At 45.4% G+C, this 25,808-nt stretch overlaps 1 protein-coding gene across 1 annotated transcript in view; it reads left to right on the top strand.

Moving 5' to 3' along the window:
- PLEKHO1 (pleckstrin homology domain containing O1) overlaps positions 1–25,145 on the top strand; it is a 38,151-nt gene extending 13,006 nt beyond the window's left edge. The window contains exons 3-6 of the mRNA XM_073639423.1: positions 20,393–20,533; positions 21,971–22,075; positions 22,316–22,417; positions 23,338–25,145. Of these exons, the coding sequence (XP_073495524.1) occupies positions 20,393–20,533; positions 21,971–22,075; positions 22,316–22,417; positions 23,338–24,036 (1,047 nt within the window). The 3' untranslated portion in view covers positions 24,037–25,145. The remainder of the gene's footprint in view (positions 1–20,392; positions 20,534–21,970; positions 22,076–22,315; positions 22,418–23,337) is intronic.
- The last annotated feature ends 663 nt before the right edge of the window (positions 25,146–25,808 follow it).

Genomic DNA, 25,808 nt, shown 5'->3' on the forward strand with positions numbered 1-25,808 from the left:
AAAAATATATACACGCACTATGGGGTGCAATGCATTGTAAATCCACAACACAATCCATAGCAATGTTTTTTGTTTTTTTTTTAAATTGAGTTGCGTAATTTTCCCTAGTATTCCTGAGGAACACATTAGATTAAATTTAGATTAACTTTCCATTTTTGGTTGGACTGTCCAACCTGATTGACATGAGGTTTCTCCCGAATCTCCCACAACAGATAAGAGGAGAGAAGAATTGGGTAGCTTAAAATTAAACATCTGATCTTTTCTTTTCAGGGAAGATAACCCGTCAACCACAGGTATCTGGCAGTGACCTTCTTTTCTCTCCCCGTTGAAAACACATGAACGCTTGGCTAAGCTGACTGTTCGTGTGTATGGAGGGGTCAGGAGAGTGTTCATCTGACAGCTATCTCATATGTATGGGCACTGTAAAGGGTTATTCCCAAAATACAAGTTATCTGCTATCAGTTAGAGAGGGGATAACTTGCTGATCGCTGAGGGTCTGCCCACTTGGAACCCCAGCGATCCTGAGTATGGGACTACCAGAGGAGGCCGAGCACTGTATGAACTGGTAAGAAAGAAAACATCTTCCCCCTTTCGTATAAAATTGGAGGTATAGCGTGGGGCCCTATATTTTTATGAGCACTGTAATAAGAATGTGTGCATGGAGCCTTTCGGTCTGCCGCTCTTTTGAGGTGCTCTGCTATAGTTTGTGACGTCTATGTAACGATGCTTAAACTTGGAACAGTAGATTTCTGCAATTGGAGCTTAACCGAAGGGCATTTCAATGTCATCCCATCCTCCCTGTTTTTGCAGAATATTGAGGATTGAGATTATGTAACATGGTCCCTGGAGCTAATCATGGTGGCACATGGGGAAAGGAGTGTCCAGTCGAGAGAGAGACAATTTGCAAATCGCTTTAGAGGTCTTCCTTTTGGTCTATGTTCCTGTCTGAACCCTTCCACGTATCATTGCACCTACGATTCCTGCTGATAGTTAATCTTATAATCTCAGTGTACAATACCGTATGAGATTTACTCTCTGTAGAGGAGTAATGTGAAATGAAACCTTGCTTTTAAGTCTCTTTTCCTTCCCGTTCTGCAGCTTTGCTCCCTGTTGTGCAGGATGACTAGATCAGTTGAGTGGGCTCCGTAATGAAAATATATTCTCCCTTCACACTGACTGTTGTATAAACTTCCCAGCCCCCTGATGGTGACTAATACGAGGGATTCTGTGCTCTCGACCGGGCATGGTTTACATTCATTCTTCATCAGAAAATAAGAAATTAAGAGGCTGCAAAACATCATTACTATTTCTCCCCAAGTAATATAATCATCGACCCTGGATGCCACGAGAGTCCATTATGTGGTCCAGAATTTAGGACCATGATTATTAGCGCAAATGCATTCAAACCTATTCCTTTTCATCGCCTTAGAAACAAGACTCGCTGCTGTGAATGGCTGAGACATGATCATACACTTCCTAGAGTACGTTTTCTTGACTAGTTTAACAAGTTTTCCATTACATGGTGGCCCAAGGAATGATGTGAAGAATTTCCAACAGGTCACTTTTAGCATTTTTGTGAAAGGGTGTTTAGGAAGTTCTATGGTCTTGGAAATTGGTGGAGATCCAAGTTCAATGACTCAACCACCATGATGTTTCAATACGGTTCAACCTAAAAGATTTCACCAGCAGATCCAGTCACAAGAACTTCACTGTCACAATTTGTTAATGAGGTCCAACCTCAAGAATTTCACCACCCAGATCTGTTGATAAGATCCAAGCACAAGAACTTCACTGCCATGATCTACTGATGAGTTCCAATCTAAAGGACTTCACCGCCATCATCTTCTGATGAGGTCCGACCTAAAGGATTTCACCACCATGAACTCTAAGCACAAAAACTTCACTGCCATAATCTTTCGATGGACTATTTCTTTCCAAACTCATGAACTCTCTTTTTATATAGTGAATATCTCCACCACCACCAAAAGGTCCAAGCACAAACATTGCACTACCATGACCTTTTGATAAGATCCAAGCTTAAAGACTCTACTTCCATGACTCCATAGTCATGATCTGGTGATCATGAGCAAGCATATTGACTCAATTTATTTATTTATTTTACTCACTTATATATCGCCATTAATTCCACAGTGCTTCCCAGACAATATCGCCACAAGACTCACTTGTTATTGTATTAAGGGTCCAAGCTCAGGGACTGCACCTCCATGTTCTTCTGATTATGGAAGTGATCTGCTGTGGGTAGGACTGTTCATATACGTGTGCTATTTTTTGGTGTGTTTGTAAATTAAAGTTGGACATGTCTAAGGAAACAAAAATGCAAAACACCTAGTAATTGTCTAGCTTTGTGGGTTGTTTTCTAAAGGTGTCTAAAAAAGTTCTTACTGGGAGACAACTAAAAAATGTAAAGAAGCTACAGTAGTCAAACAATCATGTCTTAGGGTATAAGATATTGGCCAGTTGAAAAGTACTTCCATCACATGGTAGGTCAAACCATTAATACATGTGAAGAAGACCTAATAGGTCACTCCTGACAACTTTCCTGAAATGGAAATGGTGGATAGCAAGAGCATTGGATGTTCTTTGTTTTGGAAATCATTGACAGGCCAAGCATAAGGACTCCACTTCCAGGATCTTCTGATAAAATATCAGCACAAGGACACCACCGCCATGAACATCTAGTACTGTCCACTTGCAAAAACTCCACCACCATGATCTTCTAATAAGGTCAAAACTCAAGGACTCCTCTGCTGTGATCTAAAGGTTCTAGCAGAAGTCCACTGTGGGTTCATCTGCCTTTTGACATGTGCTAGTTTGTTGGCTAATTCTTTTCGGATTTAGGATTTAAGATGTACTTGATTTTAGCCATCCTTGTTGGACAAAATATCTGCACACAAGATAAAGGAATGAGATTTTATACTCTTCAATTCGTGAGTTTGTAAAAGACATATAGGAAGTTTTCGATTCCGTTCTCATCAGCACCGAGTACCAGATGTGCGTTCCTCCAGAATGTACACTTGGATAATATTTTCTGATAGTTTCTGAATAGTTAAAACAAGTGGATGGAAGTGTCCTCGGGCTGGCGCAACTCCAGCGCTGTTACTATTTTTTTTTCCCCCAAATTACTCCCCAAGGCGAAAGAAGCTGCTCTGTGTCTTATCAGATGGTTACACTTATTTTTCAGACCTTTACAATGCTTTAACTACAATCTGCCAGATTTTCTTCGGAGAACACATTGAGTGTCTTAAAAAAAATACTGGCAATGGGTGACAGTAGGGTAGCCCCGTAGCACAGCATGGTCCTGACTGGGATCCCTGAATCAGGCTCTAAACAGTTTCTTGGTGAATAAAGGAACCCAGATTTTCATTAGATAACACTAGGACAGATCATGGTCTTTTTTAGCTTATATGACGTAATTGACCATAAGAGAACTTTTTCCCTTCTAGGAGTCTACAGGGGCTCACCAAAGGTCATGAGCCTTAGCAGGCCTTTTGGTGGAGCCAAATGTATCCGCTGGTATAACTTTTTTCGAGTGTTTTTTACTTGTACAGTACGTCATGCATTATCTGTTTGCTATTTTTGACTTCCTATGAAACGTCCAATTATTTTTATCACCAGTTGAGCACATAGTGATATGCCGCTTTGCAAAGATAAAAGCAATGGGGGGGTTTATCCAACCGAAGATCCAGTTTGAGACCAGTAAATTTTCTAAGCCTTGGTGCAGCTTTTGGACAGATTGCCTTTAACAAATACGCGTTTGCAAAAATGTTGGTAATTTAGAAGGTAACAACCACCGGTGTGAAGCTTAGAAGAAAAGTAGAAGTTAAAACCAGGATGTAAACAAGTCCAGCATTTTGTGGGTTAAGGGTTTTACAGTTCAGAATGGGCCCCCCAGGACTGTCTGCATCTGTCTGTCTTTCGCAGACTGTTTGAAAAGTCTGAGCTCCCAGAGGCCAAATCAAGGGTTCCTACTGCCTTCCCAAAGGTCGAGCAGTCGAGAGAGGCTTGTCAGGTCTGAAAGCATATCCTACAACAGCTGTGGTCACAATGGCTGCATTGTATGGTGACAGAGACACCACATTGCTATCTTGCGGTACCCATCTTCATGATGTCATATAGTTACTATCACTCTGATGATGTCATGCGTATACCAACATGGCTCCTTATTATAAAAATAAATACCTAAAGATTAGTCTTTGTTCTGTGGGGGGACTTTTTTCACCAGTTTGAGTACGGAGCCTCATATTTTCGGTAATGCTCCTTGGGAAAATGGTTGGAAAATTAGCTCTCATCCAGAGACAGATACCAAACAAGAATATTAACCGAATGATATCTTGAAATGTCTAATGTTTTGTTTTTTTTTGGCTCTCGTCTGTGTAGGTTCTGGGTGAGAGGTCTTTGACATAGGTCTTTGGGGTTCTATTTCTCCTTGTGGAGACCACCAGGTGGCACAGAAAGTTTTAGGGAGCCTTTTAAAATAAACTTAGGGAGTCTCAATCCAAAGCTCATGAGTCCCAATGTAAAATTTAACAGCTTGCTCACCCAACATGTGCCACTTATATCACCAGTGTCCTTTTATATGAGAGGGTCACCGGGGTGCAACGTGACCCCTAATTATTACTAAATATTAATCTTTGAGTGATTACCCATAAACATGGACGCCATTACATCTCTTAAAGCCAATTTGTGGTTCAAGAGACTGAGAAAGATAAATAACATCACCAAAACATTTCTGGGTTTGTAAGAACACACATTTTTTGGAGAGTGTTTTTTTAATGCATTTTTTCTCTTTTTTTTTGCCCCACTTTTGCAGCAAAATCCTCCTTAAAAATGCATCAATAGAAAATCACAGCAAAAACGTGAATTTGCATGGGGAAAATAAGCCCAAAAAATTGACAGGATAATTTTTCATCTTCTCCTGGACTATTTAGCCTGAGCATATGCAAAGCAAAGCGGTGTTACAATAGAAATGAATAGGAATTTTTGAATGAATAGGGTTTTTGAAAAGATTTTTCAGACCCTTTTTTTTTTTATGCTGACCCATTTACAAAAACTCTGTGTGCACGTCCCCTAACTAACCCTCAGCTGTGGGAAGCATTAGGTCTTCAGACCCTGGAGGTAGGAGTTAGATTTTGAGGCTGCAGCGTAGAAGGAGCTGGAACTGAATCGTGTTTTTCAGTCGTTCACTGCAGATTTTCTGAGATGCTCTGCGGATTTGTCGAATCCTAAAATGACTCGGAGCATTTTGTACCATCCGCGCCCGTAATGCAGCACTTTTATATAATAATAAGCCGCGTCCTTCTTGCATTCTCCGTTTGTAGTGTACAGTTTTTATCTTTTGTTCCTCGTTCAGGGGCTTGCAAGGTCAAGGTAACTTGATTTTTCTTTCTTTCTTTAATAGATGAACAGAACTTAGATGTGGGGGAGGGGGTTATCTTCATCTCATGACAAATGACTGGAGGAGGATGCATCAAAATCTGCATCACCGGGCTACGCAGATACCAGTTAATATGTTTTGTTCCAGAGGGGTCCTATTAAAAATTGGGGGGGTTGGAATGGCTTCTGGGGCCTATACGCGACACAGCTATACTTCCAGGTTGTATTAGGTTATGTAGGGGGCTGGGAGCCTGTGTATACATAGCAGTAGCATTTGATGACATGCGGACCATACCCCATAATAACACTGTCGGACTGCGCCCCTTTAAAGAGTGCCAATCAAAGAGAGCCCAGGTATGTTCCATACAAACCTTGCCTCCTATAAACAGTGTCAGACAAAAATATCCCCATATAGTGTCAAAAAGAGAGTGCCCCTATAAACAGTGGTTATTATCCCTTTACTCAGTTAGACAGTGACCCTATAAACAGTGCCAATCAAAGAGCGCACCAAACACCGGCCTCATTAACAGTGTCAGCCAGAGAGTACACCTATGAACAATTCTATCTAGATAGTAGTCCGAAAAGCAATTTGAGACAGACAGTACCACTATAAACATTGATATCTGGCAAGTGTATCAATAAATTGTATCAGACTAAGAGTTCCCCCATTATCATTGGCCCTATAAACAGTGACAGTCTATAGAGTGCTCTTATAAGCAGTGCCAGAGTGCTTATAAACATTACTAAACTGAGAATGACCTTATAAAAAGTGTTAGTTTCCCATAAATGCTACAAGACAGTGAGTGCCCTTTTGAACAGTGTGTGTCCTATAAACACTACCAGACGTAGAGTGCCCTTATAAACAGTGTCAATGCCACATAAACAATACCTGAATGTGCCCTTGTAGATAGTGTGAGAGTGCCCCATAAACACTACAAGGCAGAGTGCCACATACATACTAGCCTACCAGATATTGAGTGCCTTTATAAACAGTTTCAGAGTGGCCCATAAACACTACCACATAGAGGGTGCACTTATAAACAGTGTGTGAGTACCCATAAACACTACCAGATAGTGAGTACCCTTATAAATTATGTCAGAAACACACCCAGTTAGAGTGCCCCATAAACACTAGAGACAGACGGAGTTTAATTTTTTTTTTAAAGATCTTAAAAAACTTTTTTTTTTTTTCGTTTTTATGGTTTGCAATTTTTCCTGAAAACCAAGTGTTTCCTCACTTTTGGAGTACGCTTTCCGATCTTGCTAAAAATTCTAGCTGAAGCGTACGTCTCGTGAGATGTACGGCTGCGAGCGTCTCCCCCGTGACGAGGGGCTTCACAGGCCGCTTTGATTATGTCTGACGGGAGAGCTTTGTTCTGAGGTTCACACCATGGAGAGAGATCACAATGTTCTGCATTTTAATCAGATGGATTGGGATGGTTATCATTTCGCTGTCCTACTTTACCAAAGAACAGTTCACTTCACTTGCTATAAGCAAACCACATTAAACGAAGAAAAAAAGAAAATTGCAGATGGTGCAGCTTCTATAGGTCCCTGGTGTGTGGAAATCCTACCTATCCTGTGCTACTAAGCGGCGCTGAGGATTCACCTATCCATATTATCATAGAAATTATGATGCATGTTGATATGCTAAGCACCAAAGCCAACGACCCTAATCTTCAGGACAATCCCAGGATCCAGGCATGCCTGATTGTGAAGGCTCTGTGGTCCTCTGAGGCGTATTACACATGGATATACCAGCTTCATGGGCTGTATCACACATGAATGGCTAGGAATCATTTTTTTAGGTATTAGTATACTGCTAAAGATTGCTGTTTTTCCCCATTTTTGCAGTGGGTTTAGGGACTTCCATAGGTGGCTGAATGAGGGATTTCATTGGCAGACGATGACCACTGAAGCGCTGTTGATGCTTGCGTAACGGTTTCCAAAAGAAAAGGATCAACTTTTGGAAAAAATAAGGGAATGTGGAAAACCCACACAAATAGCCATATGAATTTGACTAAGGTGAATGGCCTAATTATTTTTCTCATTCTTTATGTTTGACAGTCTGTTGCTTTTTTACACTTTACCGAACAACTAGCCTTTCCTAGGTGCTTGTAACTAATCAACACAATTTGTTCCTTACAGGGGCTGTCCAAACATTATTTTATAAGGGGCTAAGAGCCCCCCCCCCCCCCTAAAAAAAATGAGAAAAACCTTCACCAGTTCCCCACAACTTCGATTTTGACATCTACCAAGTCCCCTCTAATTCTTTGTCCCAGAAATGCACGCTCAGCCGATCACAACCCAACTCAGCCACTGATTAATGTGACAACAATTGTTGAGATCGGCGTTGACCGAGTAAGCCTAAAAATTAGTGGCTCTTGGGATAAGGGAGGGTGAGTGTTGCTTTTTTTTATTATTTTTTTTCCACTCTGAGCCCCTTTCAAAAGGTTTTCCAGTCTCAGAAAACCATTCTTCCCCGATGCAGTTTTTAAAAAAAAATTCAATATTTTACTCGACGTCCCTGGTTCCAACGCTGAGCCTACACTGCTGCTCCCAAAAATTGGGCTCAGCGGATGAGCTCACTGATTGTCTGCTGCCCTCTTGACATCAGCGCCGTACACAATAACAGACAGTGGGAGCTCTGCGCTGGACCTGGAGAAACTGCAGCCGGAGGAGCAGTATTTTCTGAAAGTGGAAAAACCCTTTTATCCACTGGAAACCCCCTTTTAAAGTTATTCATTTTTTTTGGGCTCACCTCACTGATTGACTTAAGTCTTCTTATGTCTTGTAGGGTTATGAGACATTTCCTCAATTCTTACTTAACACACAGTTCAAAGAAGGAAGTGAACTGTTGCACAAAGTCACCCACAAATCATGCTATCTTCCAAAAATAAACTGTTTGCCCATCGCCCTTTAGAAATCTGGCAGAAGAGACTTCCCGTTTCTATGCGTGGGCCGGTCTGTGAAACAAGATGTCACCATTGGCACCTGTTATTATGGTGTCTAGATGTGTAGGACCCTCTAAGATAAGAAAAAAATCTTCAATAAAAGTCCCTGTATCATTGTCATTTGTTCCATTTTTGAAAATGCAACTCAGTTATATTAGTTTTTGGATAAGTTGAGTGAGCAGGGAATGTTTTGGTGCCAGATATCGCCTTTAGGCCACGGCCGCACTATCAGTATTCGGTCAGTATTTTTACTCAGGAGTGGGAGCCAAAACCAGGTGAGGAACAATCAGAGAAAAGGTATAATAGAAACAAGTCACCAATTCTGCATTTATCACCCACTCCTGGTTTTGGCTCCCACTCCTGAGAAAAAATACTGACCGAATACGGATAGTGGGGCCTTAGAGGTTTTGTGGTGTCAAGGCTTCGATGGGAAAGAGCTGTTTTGATGGAACGAAGGAGCTCTACGCTGGTGGTAATAGTGAATGATTTGTCATCCCTCAATCTTCATTTCGGGAGCTGTTTTTATTTATTTTTCACACGTCTTAATCTTTTTCCTCTCCATGAAGTGTTCAGAAATAGCATTTGATAATCCTGCAGTCTTTAGAGAAGGAATGTAACGCTTGGTATAGCAGCTGACATGGGTTTATCACCACATTTACTGTCCAGGAGTGAAGCAAGATCTGGCTGTAGCTTTGTGACTGGAAAAAGTAAATCATCTATCACTTCACGATAAGAATATATAGTGGTCAACACATTCTGAGCCTTTCCAGTTGGTGTTGATTGAAGACCATCTCTGAGTATGCACTCTGTGATCACGTAGTCTTCTATTATCCGCTGTCTCGGAGTAAACTTTGATTCCTCCTTGTCTTTTAATCAATACATCCAAGCCCTTACAATGTCCTTTTGCCTCTGATCCAAAAACATTTCTCAAATTTGCTCTTTCCTCAACTTTGAGTGACTGAAAATGTTATAGCACATGCCCTCATCATCTCCCTCCAAAACTATGGCAACATCCTTATCTGTGGTCTTCCTTCTAACACTCGTTCACTCCTCCAATTCATCCTCAACTCTCAATCTACTACTTGTTAATTCTTAATGGTAGCTCCTCTTCCTGTATCTTGCCACGAGATAACTATCGCTTCTTTCTCCCCTACTCTGGTTGGGTAGGCTGAACGAATGTTGTTTCTTTGATGGCTCCACTTATTTTGGAGGAACCAAAATGATGTCATGGTTGAAGTTGAAACCTCTCACACTTCAGTTTTCCCTTACAGTTATCATAGACATTTAGCCCGGGACCAGCCAATAAAGTCCAATGGCTGTCTTTAAGATACATCTCTTCAAAATTAGTACTTTCGGGTGATGTTTGGATGATTGTTTAGCCTTCTTAGGACATCCCATAATTTACGACAGCAAGCTTGCCCATATACAATACATTAAATGAATGTTGGGGCGAAATTTGTCAAGACGGACCACCTTATGTGCTTAAGTGAGTCCCAATTTTCCCCCAATGTCAGATATCAGGGGAAAGTATGAGAAGACATGGATTTCAACATGGATTTTTGTTCTTAACGGGTCTGTCCAATGAGCAGCATTTATAACCTTTCCATTGGATACGTGATAATTGAATAATTGATGTGGGTCAATCCGTCACTTGCAATGGAGCAAAAGTGCGAATGCATGACCACCACTCTATTCATTGTCTTTAGGAGTAGTTGTTCCACTGAAACTTGAGGATACAGGACCCCAGTATGGATTCCAGTGGTCGAACCCCACTAATCATATGGCCGAGCCAACAGCTAACTAAGGTGTATGGGCACCAGATAGATTACCTTCTGTATATCTATTCTATGTTGACAGGCTGCAGTGAAGGTGTAAACCTCTGCTGTTGGCTCGATATGGCTATTTGGCATGGTGGACTTGTGGGCTGTAGGGATGGACTAATCCCACTAACTAGGTAGTCAATGAACCAAAAAATTGTCCGAATTTGACCAAAGGAAACATCTACATGGAGATTATATGATGTCTCTGTGTTTATATGGCCCCCTATGGTTTTCTCTTTCCCCGATAGATCCGTAGTGTACGTGGGAGATGGAGAAATTAGATTGTAAGCCCCATGGGAGACAGGGACTGATAGGAATCATGAAAAAAATCTGTACATCGCTGTGGGATATACCGGCGCTATACAAAGAACTGGAAAAACATACTTGGTGGTAATTAGGTTCTTCTAATGGGTATCCTGTGGATTGTATTAAGGCTTTAACCTCCCCCTACTCCATAATAGCTTAGGCAGAATACTTTTATACATTTAAAGCCATAGCATCTCCAATTTAAACTGTCACTGACTAGTATTTGTAGCTGGGAAGGAAGAGGTTAACGCAACATGTGCTTTCTCGGAAGCTCCATTTGGAAACAAATGCTTTATTGATGGAATATTGACCGGTACCCCAGACATACAGCTATGCTATCTATCATGGGATCAACAAGGGGAGGGGGAAGTTTCCCAGGATGCTCTGCTTCCTCTTATCCCAGAACGCTAATTATCTAGCAAAGCTTCTTTATAGAAGAGACTGCGTCCCGCAATCAAGAACGGAAACTGATGATTACCCTGTCAGGTCCTGTCATTTTTCATTTTGCCTTTTACATTGGTGGCAGGAATAAGAATTATCTTGAAGGGCATGCATGGCGCCCGTTGGTGGGTTGGTAGCGTGTAAGCATCCATGACTACTACTGACAACGGATTTCTGAGATATATTATTGTTGTCTAGGATAGGTTATCCACGTGTGACCTATAGGGGTCCACGTCACTGCCATACCAGACAACGTCACGGAATACAGAGGAATTGTATTAGTTCTTCTGTGGGGGTAACAGAACCTCCTCAAACTTATGTCAGAAAAACTTTTAAAGTGCCTGGACTCACTTATGACTCTATACAAAGGCATGCTCAGATTGCCATGTTATCTCAATAAACCTCTAACCTCTGGGGGGGGAGGATAAGGACTAAAATTCAGGTTTCTTCAAGTTGACCATGTACTCATTAGACTATGTCCACATCTTACTTTTCCAAGACATGCTGGAATAAAAAGACTAAAGGACCTTGTACACATTAGATGAAAGTCGGCCAAAATTGCCGATTTCAGCGGGATGGAGCACTGACCATCTACTCTGGGCCTCCCAATTCAACTGGCAAAGGGGAGAAAGGGAAGAATCCTGAAAACAAAGGGATTGTTTGCATCTCTCTGATACTTTTGTCTTCCGAGGAGATAGGCTGCTGATAGAGACGTCTGGCAGCGACTTTCTCTTTTCTGCCTATTGGGAACACTTGACTGCTCAGTCAGACTGATTGTCCATGTGTATTGGGAAGTCTTGTTGTACATAGATTAAAATTGGCCAAAAACACAATTTCAATAGGACGGTCCACTGACCAACTAATGTGTATGGAGGCCTCCCAAATTAATGGGTAGGGGGGGGGGGGGGAGAATCTGCCAGTGGTTATTTTGCACACAAAGTTTTTTGAGGAGTTTTTGGAGTAGAAACTGAGCAGAAACTCTTCCACAGAACTCCTCAAAAACTTGGGAGTTTCTGCTCAGTTTTTCGCTCCAAGGACATAGGAAGTTTCCCTCCTTGAAGGAATATGCATCCGGCCTTGTTAACTTGAATGGGCCTGGCTGCAGATATCCTGCACAGTGGGTAGTCGGGACAATCTGCGCAGTCATAGAAGAACATTTAAAAAAAAACATCACAGAAAAAAAGATGCAGCCTTACCAACTCCAGGTCAGATTACCAATGTACCAGCAGGATGCAGCTGGCCCCCATGGTGCATTCGTAATCTGACTTGGTATTGGTAAGGCTGCATCTTTTTTTCTGTGATGTTTTTTTAATCTGTGCAGTGAAAAAACAATGAAAAGGGCTCAGAGATAGCGTTGCAGTCCTTTCATTTGCAGGATTGCTCGGGGTCTCAGTTGTCGGGTTCCCATCGATCATATCCTACATGCCACCACTTTATAAGATGGAAATATCCCTTTAAGTTGCAGTTGGAGACAAAAAACATAGGTGGAACAGGTGGCCTATTATAAAAATCTACTTTTTAATACCTCCCCAGTGAATTGTATAGAATTTAGTCCAGAACAAAACTTTTTTTTTACAGATTTTACCCAAACTCCTGTTTGGTGATTCTTGCCAAGGCCACACAAGGAATAGAAGCCTGGGCGTCGTACAGATGGCCCACACACCGCCCTGTAATGAGAATTCCTGTGGCTGACTACCAAGACCTTCAGGGAGATAGAACCCGGAATACGCCAATATAGTCACAAATTACAGAGAAATCTTCACTGTGGCCAATGGGATCTAACTACATGACGGGAACCCTGAATGAAAACAAGTACAGATCAAGAATGGAGCACATGTCTGTAGCAATTCTATAATTGTGATATTTTCTTCCTGCCCCCCCCCCATACACATGGACACTCAGTCCAGTCAATCATTCATGTGTTCACAATAAGGAGAGGGGGAGAAAGTTGTTATCAGACCCTTCAGTCCAGAACTTCATTTTGTAAGGATAAAAGGATGAGGCATGTAGAAATCCATAGGATAGGAGAAAAATATCTGATAGCCCAGAGGCGGGCAGCTTTCTCCACTATGTGGGTCCTCTCATAGGATTGAAGAGAGAGAGAGATGCACATGTATCAGGAGCACATGCTCACCTCTGTCTTATTTGCTTTCGAAAATTTGCAACTCCAGTGGAAAATTGTTAGAGAGATCTGCACATGTGTAGGCATCTCTCCATGCGTAGCATTGTCCATTTGCTTATGAAAAATGTCGAGCAAGTTCGAAACTCCCAACAGAAAGTTGGTAGAGAGGGAACCTCTTCAATCACCCCAGCTATGGAGGAATAGGTGGGACCCACTTCTCCTGTACACCATCCTGTGAATAGGTCCAACATGTATGTGATGAGAATGCCCTTTAAGCCTTCAAGTAGTTGCGTCCTAGTTACAGGGGTGACTTAAGCCCCCAATGCTTAATCTTTTAAAAGCCAAGCAAATATCGGAAATCAGGCTTCCAAGCCCGGATGCCACTACTGCCTCTGCTCTTGATAAATCACTCAACACATCCTAGATCTGAATGAATGAAATATTCTCATTGAATACTTTGTTCTGTACAAAGCTGAATGTGCTGACAACAAAATCACACAAAAATCATATGGAAATCAAATTTATTAACCAATGGAGGCCTGGATTTGGAGTCACCCCCAAAATTAAAGTGGAAAAACACACTACAGGCTGATCCAACTTTGATGTAATGTCCTTAAAACAAGTCAAAATGAGTCTCAGTATTGTGTGGGACCTCCACGTGCCTGTATGACCTCCCTACAACGCCTGGGCATGTTCCTGATGAGGCTGAGTATTGTGTGTGGCCTCCACGTGCCTGTATGACCTCCCTACAACGCCTGGACATGCTCCTGATGAGGCTGAGTATTGTGTGTGGCCTCCACGTGCCTGTATGACCTCCCTACAACGCCTGGGCATGCTCCTGATGAGGCTGAGTATTGTGTGTGGCCTCCACGTGCCTGTATGACCTCCCTACAACGCCTGGGCATGCTCCTGATGAGGCTGAGTATTGTGTGTGGCCTCCACGTGCCTGTATGACCTCCCTACAACGCCTGGGCATGCTCCTGATGAGGCTGAGTATTGTGTGTGGTCTCCACGTGCCTGTATGACCTCCCTACAACGCCTGGACATGCTCCTGATGAGGCTGAGTATTGTGTGTGGCCTCCACGTGCCTGTATGACCTCCCTACAACGCCTGGGCATGCTCCTGATGAGGCTGAGTATTGTGTGTGGCCTCCACGTGCCTGTATGACCTCCCTACAACGCCTGGGCATGCTCCTGATGAGGCTGAGTATTGTGTGTGGCCTCCACGTGCCTGTATGACCTCCCTACAACGCCTGGGTATGCTCCTGATGAGGCTGAGTATTGTGTGTGGTCTCCACGTGCCTGTATGACCTCCCTACAACGCCTGGGCATGCTCCTGATGAGGCTGAGTATTGTGTGTGGCCTCCACATGCCTGTCTGACCTCCCTACAACGCCTGGGCATGCTCCTGATGAGGCTGAGTTTTGTGTGTGGCCTCCACGTGCCTGTATGACCTCCCTACAACGCCTGGGCATGCTCCTGATGAGGCTGAGTATTGTGTGTGGTCTCCACGTGCCTGTATGACCTCCCTACAACGCCTGGGCATGCTCCTGATGAGGCTGAGTATTGTGTGTGGCCTCCACGTGCCTGTATGACCTCCCTACAATGCCTGGGCATGATCCTGATGAGGTTGCGGATGGTCTCCTGTGGGATCTCCTCCCAGACCTGGACTAAAGCATCCGCCAACTCCTGGACAGTCTGTGGTGCAACGTGACGTTGGTGGATGGAGCGAGTCATGATGTCCCAGATGTGCTCAATCGGATTCAGGTCTGGGGAATGGGCGGGCCAGTCCATAGCTTCAATGCCTTCATCTTGCAGGAACTGCTGACACACTCCAGCCACATGAGGTCTGGCATTGTCCTGAATTAGGAGGAACCCACGGTCAACCGCACCAGCATATGGTGTCACAAGGGGGTCTGAGGATCTCATCTCTGTACCTAATGGCAGTCAGGATACCTCTGGCGAGCACATGGAGGGCTGTGCCGCCCTCCAAAGAAATGCCACCGAACACCAGGATTGGCAAAGTCGCCACTGGCGCCCTGTGCTCTTCACAGATAAAAGCAGGTTAACACTGAGCACATGTGACAGACATGACACAGTCCGGAGACGCCGTGGAGAGCGATCTGCTGCCTGCAACATCCTTCAGCATGACCGGTTTGGCAGTGGGTCAGGAATGGTGTGGGGTGGCATTTCCAGCCCTCCATGTGCTCGCCAGAGCTAGCCTGACTGCCATTAGGTACTGAGATGAGATCCTCAGACCCCTTGTGAGACCATATGCTGGTGCGGTTGGCCCTGGGTTCCTCCTAATGCAGGACAATGCCAGACCTCATGTGGCTGGAGTGTGTCAGAAGTTCCTGCAGGATGAAGGCATTGAAGCTATGGACTGGCCGCCCATTCCCCAGACCTGGATCCGATTGAGCACATCTGGGACATCATGTCTTGCTCCATCTACCAACGTCACGTTGCACCACAGACTGTCCAGGAGTTGGCGGATGCTTTAGTCCAGGTCTGGGAGGAGATCCCACAGGAGACCATCCGCAACCTCATCAGGAGCATGCCCAGGCATTGTAGGGAGGTCATACAGGCACGTGAAGGCCACACACAATACTCAGCCTCATCAGGAGAATGCCCAGGCGTTGTAGGGAGGTCATACAGGCACGTGGAGGCCACACACAATACTCAACCTCATCAGGAGCATGCCCAGGCGTTGTAGGGAGGTCATACAGGCACGTGGAGGCCACACACAATACTCAGCCTCATCAGGAGCATGCCCAGGCGTTGTAGGGAGGTCATACAGGCACGTGGAGGCCACACACAATACTCAGCCTCATCAGGAGCATGCCCAGGCGTTGTAGGGAGGTCACACAGGCACATGGAGGCCACACACAATACTCAACCTCATCAGGGGCATGCCCAGGCGTTGTAGGGAGGTCATACAGGCACGTGGAGGCCACACACAATACTCAACCTCATCAGGAGCATGCCCAGGCGTTGTAGGGAGGTCACACAGGCACGTGGAGGCCACACACAATACTCAACCTCATCAGGAGCATGCCCAGGCGTTGTAGGGAGGTCACACAGGCACATGGAGGCCACACACAATACTCAGCCTCATCAGGAGCATGCCCAGGCGTTGTAGGGAGGTCACACAGGCACATGGAGGCCACACACAATACTGAGCCTCATCAGGAGCATGCCCAGGCGTTGTAGGGAGGTCATACAGGCACGTGGAGGCCACACACAATACTCAGCCTCATCAGGAGCATGCCCAGGCGTTGTAGGGAGGTCACACAGGCACATGGAGGCCACACACAATACTCAACCTCATCAGGGGCATGCCCAGGCTTTGTAGGGAGGTCACACAGGCACGTGGAGGCCACACACAATACTGAGCCTCATCAGGAGCATGCCCAGGCATTGTAGGGAGGTCATACAGGCACGTGGAGGCCACACACAATACTGAGCCTCATCAGGAGCATGCCCAGGCGTTGTAGGGAGGTCATACAGGCACGTGGAGGCCACACACAATACTCAGCCTCATCAGGAGCATGCCCAGGCGTTGTAGGGAGGTCACACAGGCACATGGAGGCCACACACAATACTCAACCTCATCAGGGGCATGCCCAGGCGTTGTAGGGAGGTCACACAGGCACGTGGAGGCCACACACAATACTGAGCCTCATCAAGAGCATGCCCAGGCACTGTAGGGAGGTCATACAGGCACGTGGAGGCCACACACAATACTCAGCCTCATCAGGAGCATGCCCAGGCATTGTAGGGAGGTCATACAGGCACGTGGAGGCCACACACAATACTCAGCCTCATCAGGAGCATGCCCAGGCGTTGTAGGGAGGTCATACAGGCACGTGGAGGCCACACACAATACTCAGCCTCATCAGGAGCATGCCCAGGCGTTGTAGGGAGGTCATACAGGCACGTGGAGGCCACACACAATACTCAGCCTCATCAGGAGCATGCCCAGGCATTGTAGGGAGGTCATACAGGCACGTGGAGGCCACACACAATACTCAGCCTCATCAGGAGCATGCCCAGGCGTTGTAGGGAGGTCATACAGGCACGTGGAGGCCACACACAATACTCAGCCTCATCAGGAGCATGCCCAGGCATTGTAGGGAGGTCATACAGGCACGTGGAGGCCACACACAATACTCAGCCTCATCAGGAGCATGTCCAGGCGTTGTAGGGAGGTCACACAGGCACGTGGAGGCCACACACAATACTCAGCCTCATCAGGAGCATGCCCAGGCATTGTAGGGAGGTCATACAGGCACGTGGAGGCCACACACAATACTCAGCCTCATCAGGAGCATGCCCAGGCGTTGTAGGGAGGTCACACAGGCACGTGGAGGCCACACACAATACTCAGCCTCATCAGGAGCATACCCAGGCGTTGTAGGGAGGTCATACAGGCACGTGGAGGCCACACACAATACTCAGCCTCATCAGGAGCATGCCCAGGCGTTGTAGGGAGGTCATACAGGCACGTGGAGGCCACACACAATACTCAGCCTCATCAGGAGAATGCCCAGGCGTTGTAGGGAGGTCATACAGGCACGTGGAGGCCACACACAATACTCAACCTCATCAGGAGCATGCCCAGGCGTTGTAGGGAGGTCATACAGGCACGTGGAGGCCACACACAATACTCAGCCTCATCAGGAGCATGCCCAGGCATTGTAGGGAGGTCATACAGGCACGTGGAGGCCACACACAATACTCAGCCTCATCAGGAGCATGCCCAGGCGTTGTAGGGAGGTCATACAGGCACGTGGAGGCCACACACAATACTCAGCCTCATCAGGAGCATGCCCAGGCGTTGTAGGGAGGTCATACAGGCACGTGGAGGCCACACACAATACTCAGCCTCATCAGGAGCATGCCCAGGCGTTGTAGGGAGGTCACACAGGCACATGGAGGCCACACACAATACTCAACCTCATCAGGGGCATGCCCAGGCGTTGTAGGGAGGTCATACAGGCACGTGGAGGCCACACACAATACTCAACCTCATCAGGAGCATGCCCAGGCGTTGTAGGGAGGTCACACAGGCACGTGGAGGCCACACACAATACTCAACCTCATCAGGAGCATGCCCAGGCGTTGTAGGGAGGTCACACAGGCACATGGAGGCCACACACAATACTCAGCCTCATCAGGAGCATGCCCAGGCGTTGTAGGGAGGTCACACAGGCACATGGAGGCCACACACAATACTGAGCCTCATCAGGAGCATGCCCAGGCGTTGTAGGGAGGTCATACAGGCACGTGGAGGCCACACACAATACTCAGCCTCATCAGGAGCATGCCCAGGCGTTGTAGGGAGGTCACACAGGCACATGGAGGCCACACACAATACTCAACCTCATCAGGGGCATGCCCAGGCTTTGTAGGGAGGTCACACAGGCACGTGGAGGCCACACACAATACTGAGCCTCATCAGGAGCATGCCCAGGCATTGTAGGGAGGTCATACAGGCACGTGGAGGCCACACACAATACTGAGCCTCATCAGGAGCATGCCCAGGCGTTGTAGGGAGGTCATACAGGCACGTGGAGGCCACACACAATACTCAGCCTCATCAGGAGCATGCCCAGGCGTTGTAGGGAGGTCACACAGGCACATGGAGGCCACACACAATACTCAACCTCATCAGGGGCATGCCCAGGCGTTGTAGGGAGGTCACACAGGCACGTGGAGGCCACACACAATACTGAGCCTCATCAAGAGCATGCCCAGGCACTGTAGGGAGGTCATACAGGCACGTGGAGGCCACACACAATACTCAGCCTCATCAGGAGCATGCCCAGGCATTGTAGGGAGGTCATACAGGCACGTGGAGGCCACACACAATACTCAGCCTCATCAGGAGCATGCCCAGGCGTTGTAGGGAGGTCATACAGGCACGTGGAGGCCACACACAATACTCAGCCTCATCAGGAGCATGCCCAGGCGTTGTAGGGAGGTCATACAGGCACGTGGAGGCCACACACAATACTCAGCCTCATCAGGAGCATGCCCAGGCATTGTAGGGAGGTCATACAGGCACGTGGAGGCCACACACAATACTCAGCCTCATCAGGAGCATGCCCAGGCGTTGTAGGGAGGTCATACAGGCACGTGGAGGCCACACACAATACTCAGCCTCATCAGGAGCATGCCCAGGCATTGTAGGGAGGTCATACAGGCACGTGGAGGCCACACACAATACTCAGCCTCATCAGGAGCATGTCCAGGCGTTGTAGGGAGGTCACACAGGCACGTGGAGGCCACACACAATACTCAGCCTCATCAGGAGCATGCCCAGGCATTGTAGGGAGGTCATACAGGCACGTGGAGGCCACACACAATACTCAGCCTCATCAGGAGCATGTCCAGGCGTTGTAGGGAGGTCACACAGGCACGTGGAGGCCACACACAATACTCAGCCTCATCAGGAGCATACCCAGGCGTTGTAGGGAGGTCATACAGGCACGTGGAGGCCACACACAATACTCAGCCTCATCAGGAGCATGCCCAGGCGTTGTAGGGAGGTCATACAGGCACGTGGAGGCCACACACAATACTCAGCCTCATCAGGAGCATGCCCAGGCATTGTAGGGAGGTCATACAGGCACATGGAGGCCACACACAATACTGAGCCTCGTCAGGAGCATGCCCAGGCATTGTAGGGAGGTCATACAGGCACGTGGAGGCCACACACAATACTCAGCCTCATCAGGAGCATGCCCAGGCATTGTAGGGAGGTCATACAGGCACGTGGAGGCCACACACAATACTCAGCCTCATCAGGAGCATGTCCAGGCGTTGTAGGGAGGTCACACAGGCACGTGGAGGCCACACACAATACTCAGCCTCATCAGGAGCATGCCCAGGCGTTGTAGGGAGGTCATACAGGCACGTGGAGACCACACACAATACTCAGCCTCATCAGGAGCATGCCCAGGTGTTGTAGGGAGGTCATACAGGCACGTGGAGGCCACACACAATACTGAGCCTCATTTTGACTTGTTTTAAGGACATTACATCACAGTTGGATCAGCCTGTAGTGTGTTTTTCCACTTTAATTTTGTGGGTGACTCCAAATCCAGGCCTCCATTGGGTAATAAATGTGATTTCCATTGATGATTTTTGTGTGATTTTGTTGTCAGCACATTCAGCTTTATACAGAACAAAGTATTCAATGAGAATATTTCATTCATTCAGATCTAGGATGTGTTATTTGAGTGTTCCCTTTATTTTTTTTGAGCAGTGTATATATATATAAAGATTCTCATAAATCTTCCTTTACTAAATAGTTTTTTTTCCCTGTGTAATGTCTGCCGTGGTATCTTCTTAGGTAAAGGATGAAAAAAACGGACAAGAAATTTTTGATCTGAGCGATTATGAGAAGTGCGAGGAACTCCGGAAATCAAGGAGCCGATCTAAGAAGAATCACAGTCGGTTTTCACTTGTTCGATCGAAACAACCTGGAAACACGGTATTCATTGTTCCTATATAACTCACTTTTCAATATATTTGTCAATTGTTCTCCTCTATGAGTCTGCGAAAAACGGCATCCGAGTGCTGTCTGATTTTTTTCATGCACCATAAACTTTCATTGCCAAGTTTGATCCGACGCTCAGATCAACATCGGACATGTCTCTGCGATTAAGCCCAATGAAAAACACAGATATCACTTTTACACAAAAAGCTGACACGTGAATGAGCCCTTAGTAAGGCTGCAGTTTGATTACAGCTCTTGTGATGGCGATCATTGCAGACAGCTATCAGCACAGAAGGATGTGTTTTCCACAATCGGCACCGTTCTCGCTCTGTTTTGCTGGTGGTTATTCTGTGCTGTGGGAGGAACACTCCCGTCTCTGTATTGTCCTTTTTTCTAATTAATTTGCTGGATAATATCTGCCGTAGTCAGCACACGAGACAGAACGGGCAGCTGTTGTTATTGCTGGATCATTTCTTCAGTCGGGCGCTCTTATCCCTTTTGGCTCTCATCTTGTTGGGATTATTTAACCCCTTTTTCACTGATTTGTGTCCATCTGGTTCTCCATGATTCTTTGCAGGATAATGGACTGTAGATATTATACATGTGATGTTTTCAAAGACACCAAGTGTTTTTTTTTTTTGCAAAATAGGATATCCACCTTGAAGATTATGGACTTTAATGGAGAGTGAACACATACGTGTGCCCTTTTCGAGATTGCTGCTGGGAAACGCCGTTCCTTATCCCAGTAGTCAACCATGCTACCAATCATAGATAGCATTAAAAAGGTTTTATGGGAAAACCTTTTATAATGGAACCTATCAGCTGTTGAATCCTACCCGATCTACAGGTGCCACGAAGTACAGACTGGCTCTTTCATTACAGAAAGTCATTTTTACTCTGAAATGCTATTCTAAAAAAAAAAATTAGCCAGGAATGGGGAGTAGAGTCCAGTGGGACTTAGCCTTGCCAAGCTTAGCTTCATCGACAGGTCTCTCCCTTCTGACAAACAGGGAGAGACCTGTCTATTAAGTAAAGCTGGATAGGAGGATCCTGAAAGGAGCCGCCCACCGAACTCCTTTCTCCGTTCTTACCTTGTTTTACTGCAGCATTTCAGAGAAAACAAGGCTTCTTTGTAATGAGGGAGCTGGTCAGTGTTTCATGTTGTCCGTGGGTCACTTTAAAGAGGTTGTAGCACAAATCTCCTAGAAAAAAGAAGACCTAATCCAGGACCGTTACATAGAATTAATGGTCATCTACTAAATACATTGGTGATAGTCTGTTCATAAGGGGAACCCCAAGCGGGATTTTAAGACAATGTCTTTTAACTTCTCCCTAATTTATCATCTGATGTTGTTGTATCGTGTCTGTCCTCTTACATTATTGAACCAAGTATATTTCAAGTAAAATAACGGGAGCCCTTATTTCTGTCAGGCACCAAACCTGATCTTCCTTGCTGTCAGCCCCGAGGAAAAAGAATCTTGGATCAACGCCTTGAACTCTGCGATCACACGAGCCAAGAACCGCATCTTAGATGAGGTAAGCAGTATCCACCTGGGCTGCGTCCATGCAGATGGCTGCTCTTTGTGCTCAGTATTAACAATCCCTGCATCTGCGCTGGACCCCACACATGGAAAATAGGAATAAAAAAAAAAAAGGAAAGATTTTCTCTTATTTCCTTAAACCCCTAGTCATAATTCATATCCAGTGTTTGCCATTTTGGGGTTTGGTATTGTTGGTAATTGTATCCTAAAGGACTTTTTCACATTGTTACAATAGGTTACGGTAGAAGAAGATAGTTATCTGGCCCATCCAACCAGAGACCGAGCGAAGATACAACACACCAGACGTCCGCCGACCAGGGGTCACCTCATGGCTGTGGTATGTGTTAAGATTAAGTATGTGACTACTTGAGATGAACGGAAATCCCATGATACTGAGACCCCCACCGATCGCTAGAATGGGGGTCTCAGTAAGTCACCCTTTTGAATGGGGGAGTGGTTAAGCATGGAGATAGCCGAGCACCTTACTTAACTATCTCCATCAGTCATGGGATTCAAATGGTATACATGAAACCCCTATGTTTGTGATGGGTGAAAGTCCCGGATATCTGTAAGCAATATGATAACAGTGTAAAAATAAACAGGTTGGGACACAGGGATAATCTTACTCAATATCAGGAACCAGGTCTCTGTGAACAGTCCCCTAGTATATCTTGGTGTGCAACCATAAAAATTATGCTTATGAGTCTTCGTCTCCTAGCAAAGAAGATGACTCCCATTTCTGATAATTATGACTGCAAATAACTTGGCAGCTTGTCACCAGTAAATCAGAACTAATTATTAATAATGAGGAGACTATTAGGACTTTTTTCCTGCATGTTTTTTTCTCTCTCTATGTGAGTTTTGCACCTTCTGCATTTCTGTTTGAGCTGTCCACATGGCGTAATAATAACACATCCCATGTTTAAAGGATCAAGTGGTTTTAATGCTTTATCTAAAACAAGTGGCCTGTTTGGTCAACAGGTGTAAAAATTGGGGACGTTAGGGTTTACAATGACCTCTGACCTGTCAATTGGTCTTTGATGCAGATGCCCTCTCAGCTGTAAACACAGAAGTCTTCACCTCTCATGTACTCATTTTCATTGTACATGGCAGGTGTCTGATCTGTGTAATGCATGGACAAGCCAAACAACCTTATAGTAAGGAAATTAGCCACTTGCAAGTTTAGATATAAATAGTAAAAGACAAGTAAAGACCACCATTGCACTGATGATGTCTGCACTATTTTTTTTTTTGCAGGCATCTACCTCAACGTCCGATGGAATGCTGACCTTAGACCTCATCCAGGAAGAAGATGCCTCTCCAGAAGATCATAGCTGTGATCACAGCTTCAGAGTGGACCTAGATAAATCTGTGGCACAGCTGGCTTCAGTCCGCCGCAGATCAGACTCTGAAAACCTCAAGTGCCCAGAAAAAGGAAGGTCGGAAAACCTTTCACAGGGAAGAGACCAAATACCCTGGGATAAATGGGCTTCACACCGCGATTCATTTGGAAAGGGCACAACCTACACACCTCAGGTTCCAAAAAAATTGTCCTATTCCGAGAAGAACAAATGTGCCTCTATGGAGGAGATCTTGTCCCGTTCGGACTCTTCTGGACAGCGACCGATACCAAAAAAGGTACCGGAGTCAGATAAGCTGACACGAATACAAGAATTGATTGCTCAGAAGATTGATAAAACTCAGGAACTTCTTACCGAGGTGACAGAATGTGGGGATGGGAAAAAAAAGGGAAAGGAATCTTTTGGGAAGGTGGACTCTGAAAATGCTCTCCAAGAGGCCGAGAGGTTATTAGAAGAAGCCTCTTCCAACTGGAAGCAGGCCAGGAAGGTTCTGCAGGAAATTAAGGAGCTGAGGGACCTATATAAACAAGCAGACCTTCAGTCCTCAGACCCGAAACAGAAACTGAGCAGTCTTTACAGAAAAAGCCTCATGTGAAGGGTGTTAGCATTTTTTTTCAATGTCCTCATCTCCAAAAAGGAATATTTCCTGCTTTCTGGCTTCACAATGCAAAGCGAAAGACCACGGAGAGCCAAGGTGTCCAGAAGAGGGGAGAAGTCGGTCTGTCTCTGGGAGGGTCCCTTGGCTTTGCAATTTCTTTACCAACCCACTCAACTTGGGGTGGCTGTACATGCTGTCAAACACAGCAAGCTGTTGATATATATGCAGGGAGCCCCATGGTGGGGTTTGGGATCCAATAGCATTTGCTTGCAACCTGTACATCCTGAATGATTAGGCTCTGCATTGTTAACAGCGCTGTCTAGGAGGTTGCAACGAATTGTGGGGCAACTGGACCAGGCACGTTTCAAACTGTATAGTCTTGTAGAATGTGCTGTCCAATACAAGTTATCCCATCTCCATTGTTCCTTGTGTTTACATCTGCTTAGTTACAGTGCATTTTACCTTCTTTTTTCTGTAGGCGGCACCATAACAGTCAAGAGCAATCAATCTCTACCACTTCAGACCACCACCTGCATTAAGCTGTAGCATAAATAGGTACTAAGTATGACTATGCACTTTTGTATCCATGTATGTTTACCCTCTTTGACGATTTGATATGCGCTTTCCCTTTGGCTGAACCCGTAGTGATTATGTCGTGCATCAGTTGGTGTGATACTCTTGACATCATATTGGCAGAAGGCGCCTTGATGATGTCACTAGATGTTAATGAATCATTAGCCCTGATGCTCCTTTTTTACGCCCTCATTCCAGTTTGTCCAGCAATTAAATATGGACGATCATAGACACCTCTACCCAAATATCGGACTTCTGGGGTTGCTTGGACATCACGTAGGATGGAGGCACCTTGATGATTTCACTAGATGTTAAGTTGACTATTGGGATAAACTATTAACCCTGTTTCCCCTCAGTAACACCTTTATTCCTGTTAGTCTCACAGACTTAAAAAATCAAACATGGATCTCTCCACCCAAAGATCAGACAGACGTGGTTGCTTTGACATCACGTTGGAAGGAAGTACTTTGATGATGTCACTAGATGTTAAATTGACTATAAAGAAGAATTATTAGCCCTAATTTCCCTTTAACCATCATTCCAGTTGGACTAAAATCAAATATGGATGATCATACCTCCTTTCCCACACAAAGATGGGATAGCTAGGGAAGATAAGACATCACTTTGGCAGGAGGCACCTTGATGATGTCACTAAATGTTGGATTGACTACAACGATGATCTGTTAGCTCTAAACTCCTTACGCCATTAACATTCTCATTTCAGTGAAGTATTGTTGATCAAAGACCTTCACCACATGAACAGTTGACATCTAGGTCTACTTTGACATCTCATTGGCAGGAGGCACCTTGATGCACTTAGATGTTAAGTTGACTATAGAGATGACTTATTAGTCCTGACCCCCTTTTAACTCTCATTCCAGTTGGTCTAAAAAGCTTAAAAATGAAATATGGTCGATAATACATCTACCTTACTTCTCACTCAAGAATGATATAATCTGGGGCGATTTAACATCACAGATGTAGAAGGCACCGTGGTAACGTCACCAAATGTTAAGATGAATATTAGAATGATCCATTAGTCCTTGACTCCTATCCCAGTAACAATCTCATGCTAGTAGGTCTTACAATCAAATATGATTGATCATAGACCTCCTCCCACCCAATGATCAGTCAGCTTGGGTTGCTTTGACATCACATAGGCAGGAAGCACTTTGGTGTTGTCTCTAGATGTTAAG

The sequence above is a fragment of the Phyllobates terribilis genome, unplaced genomic scaffold (genome assembly GCF_046119375.1).
Source record: "Phyllobates terribilis strain yellow unplaced genomic scaffold, ASM4611937v1 Scaffold_7__3_contigs__length_470593459, whole genome shotgun sequence".
Taxonomy (NCBI): domain Eukaryota; kingdom Metazoa; phylum Chordata; class Amphibia; order Anura; family Dendrobatidae; genus Phyllobates; species Phyllobates terribilis.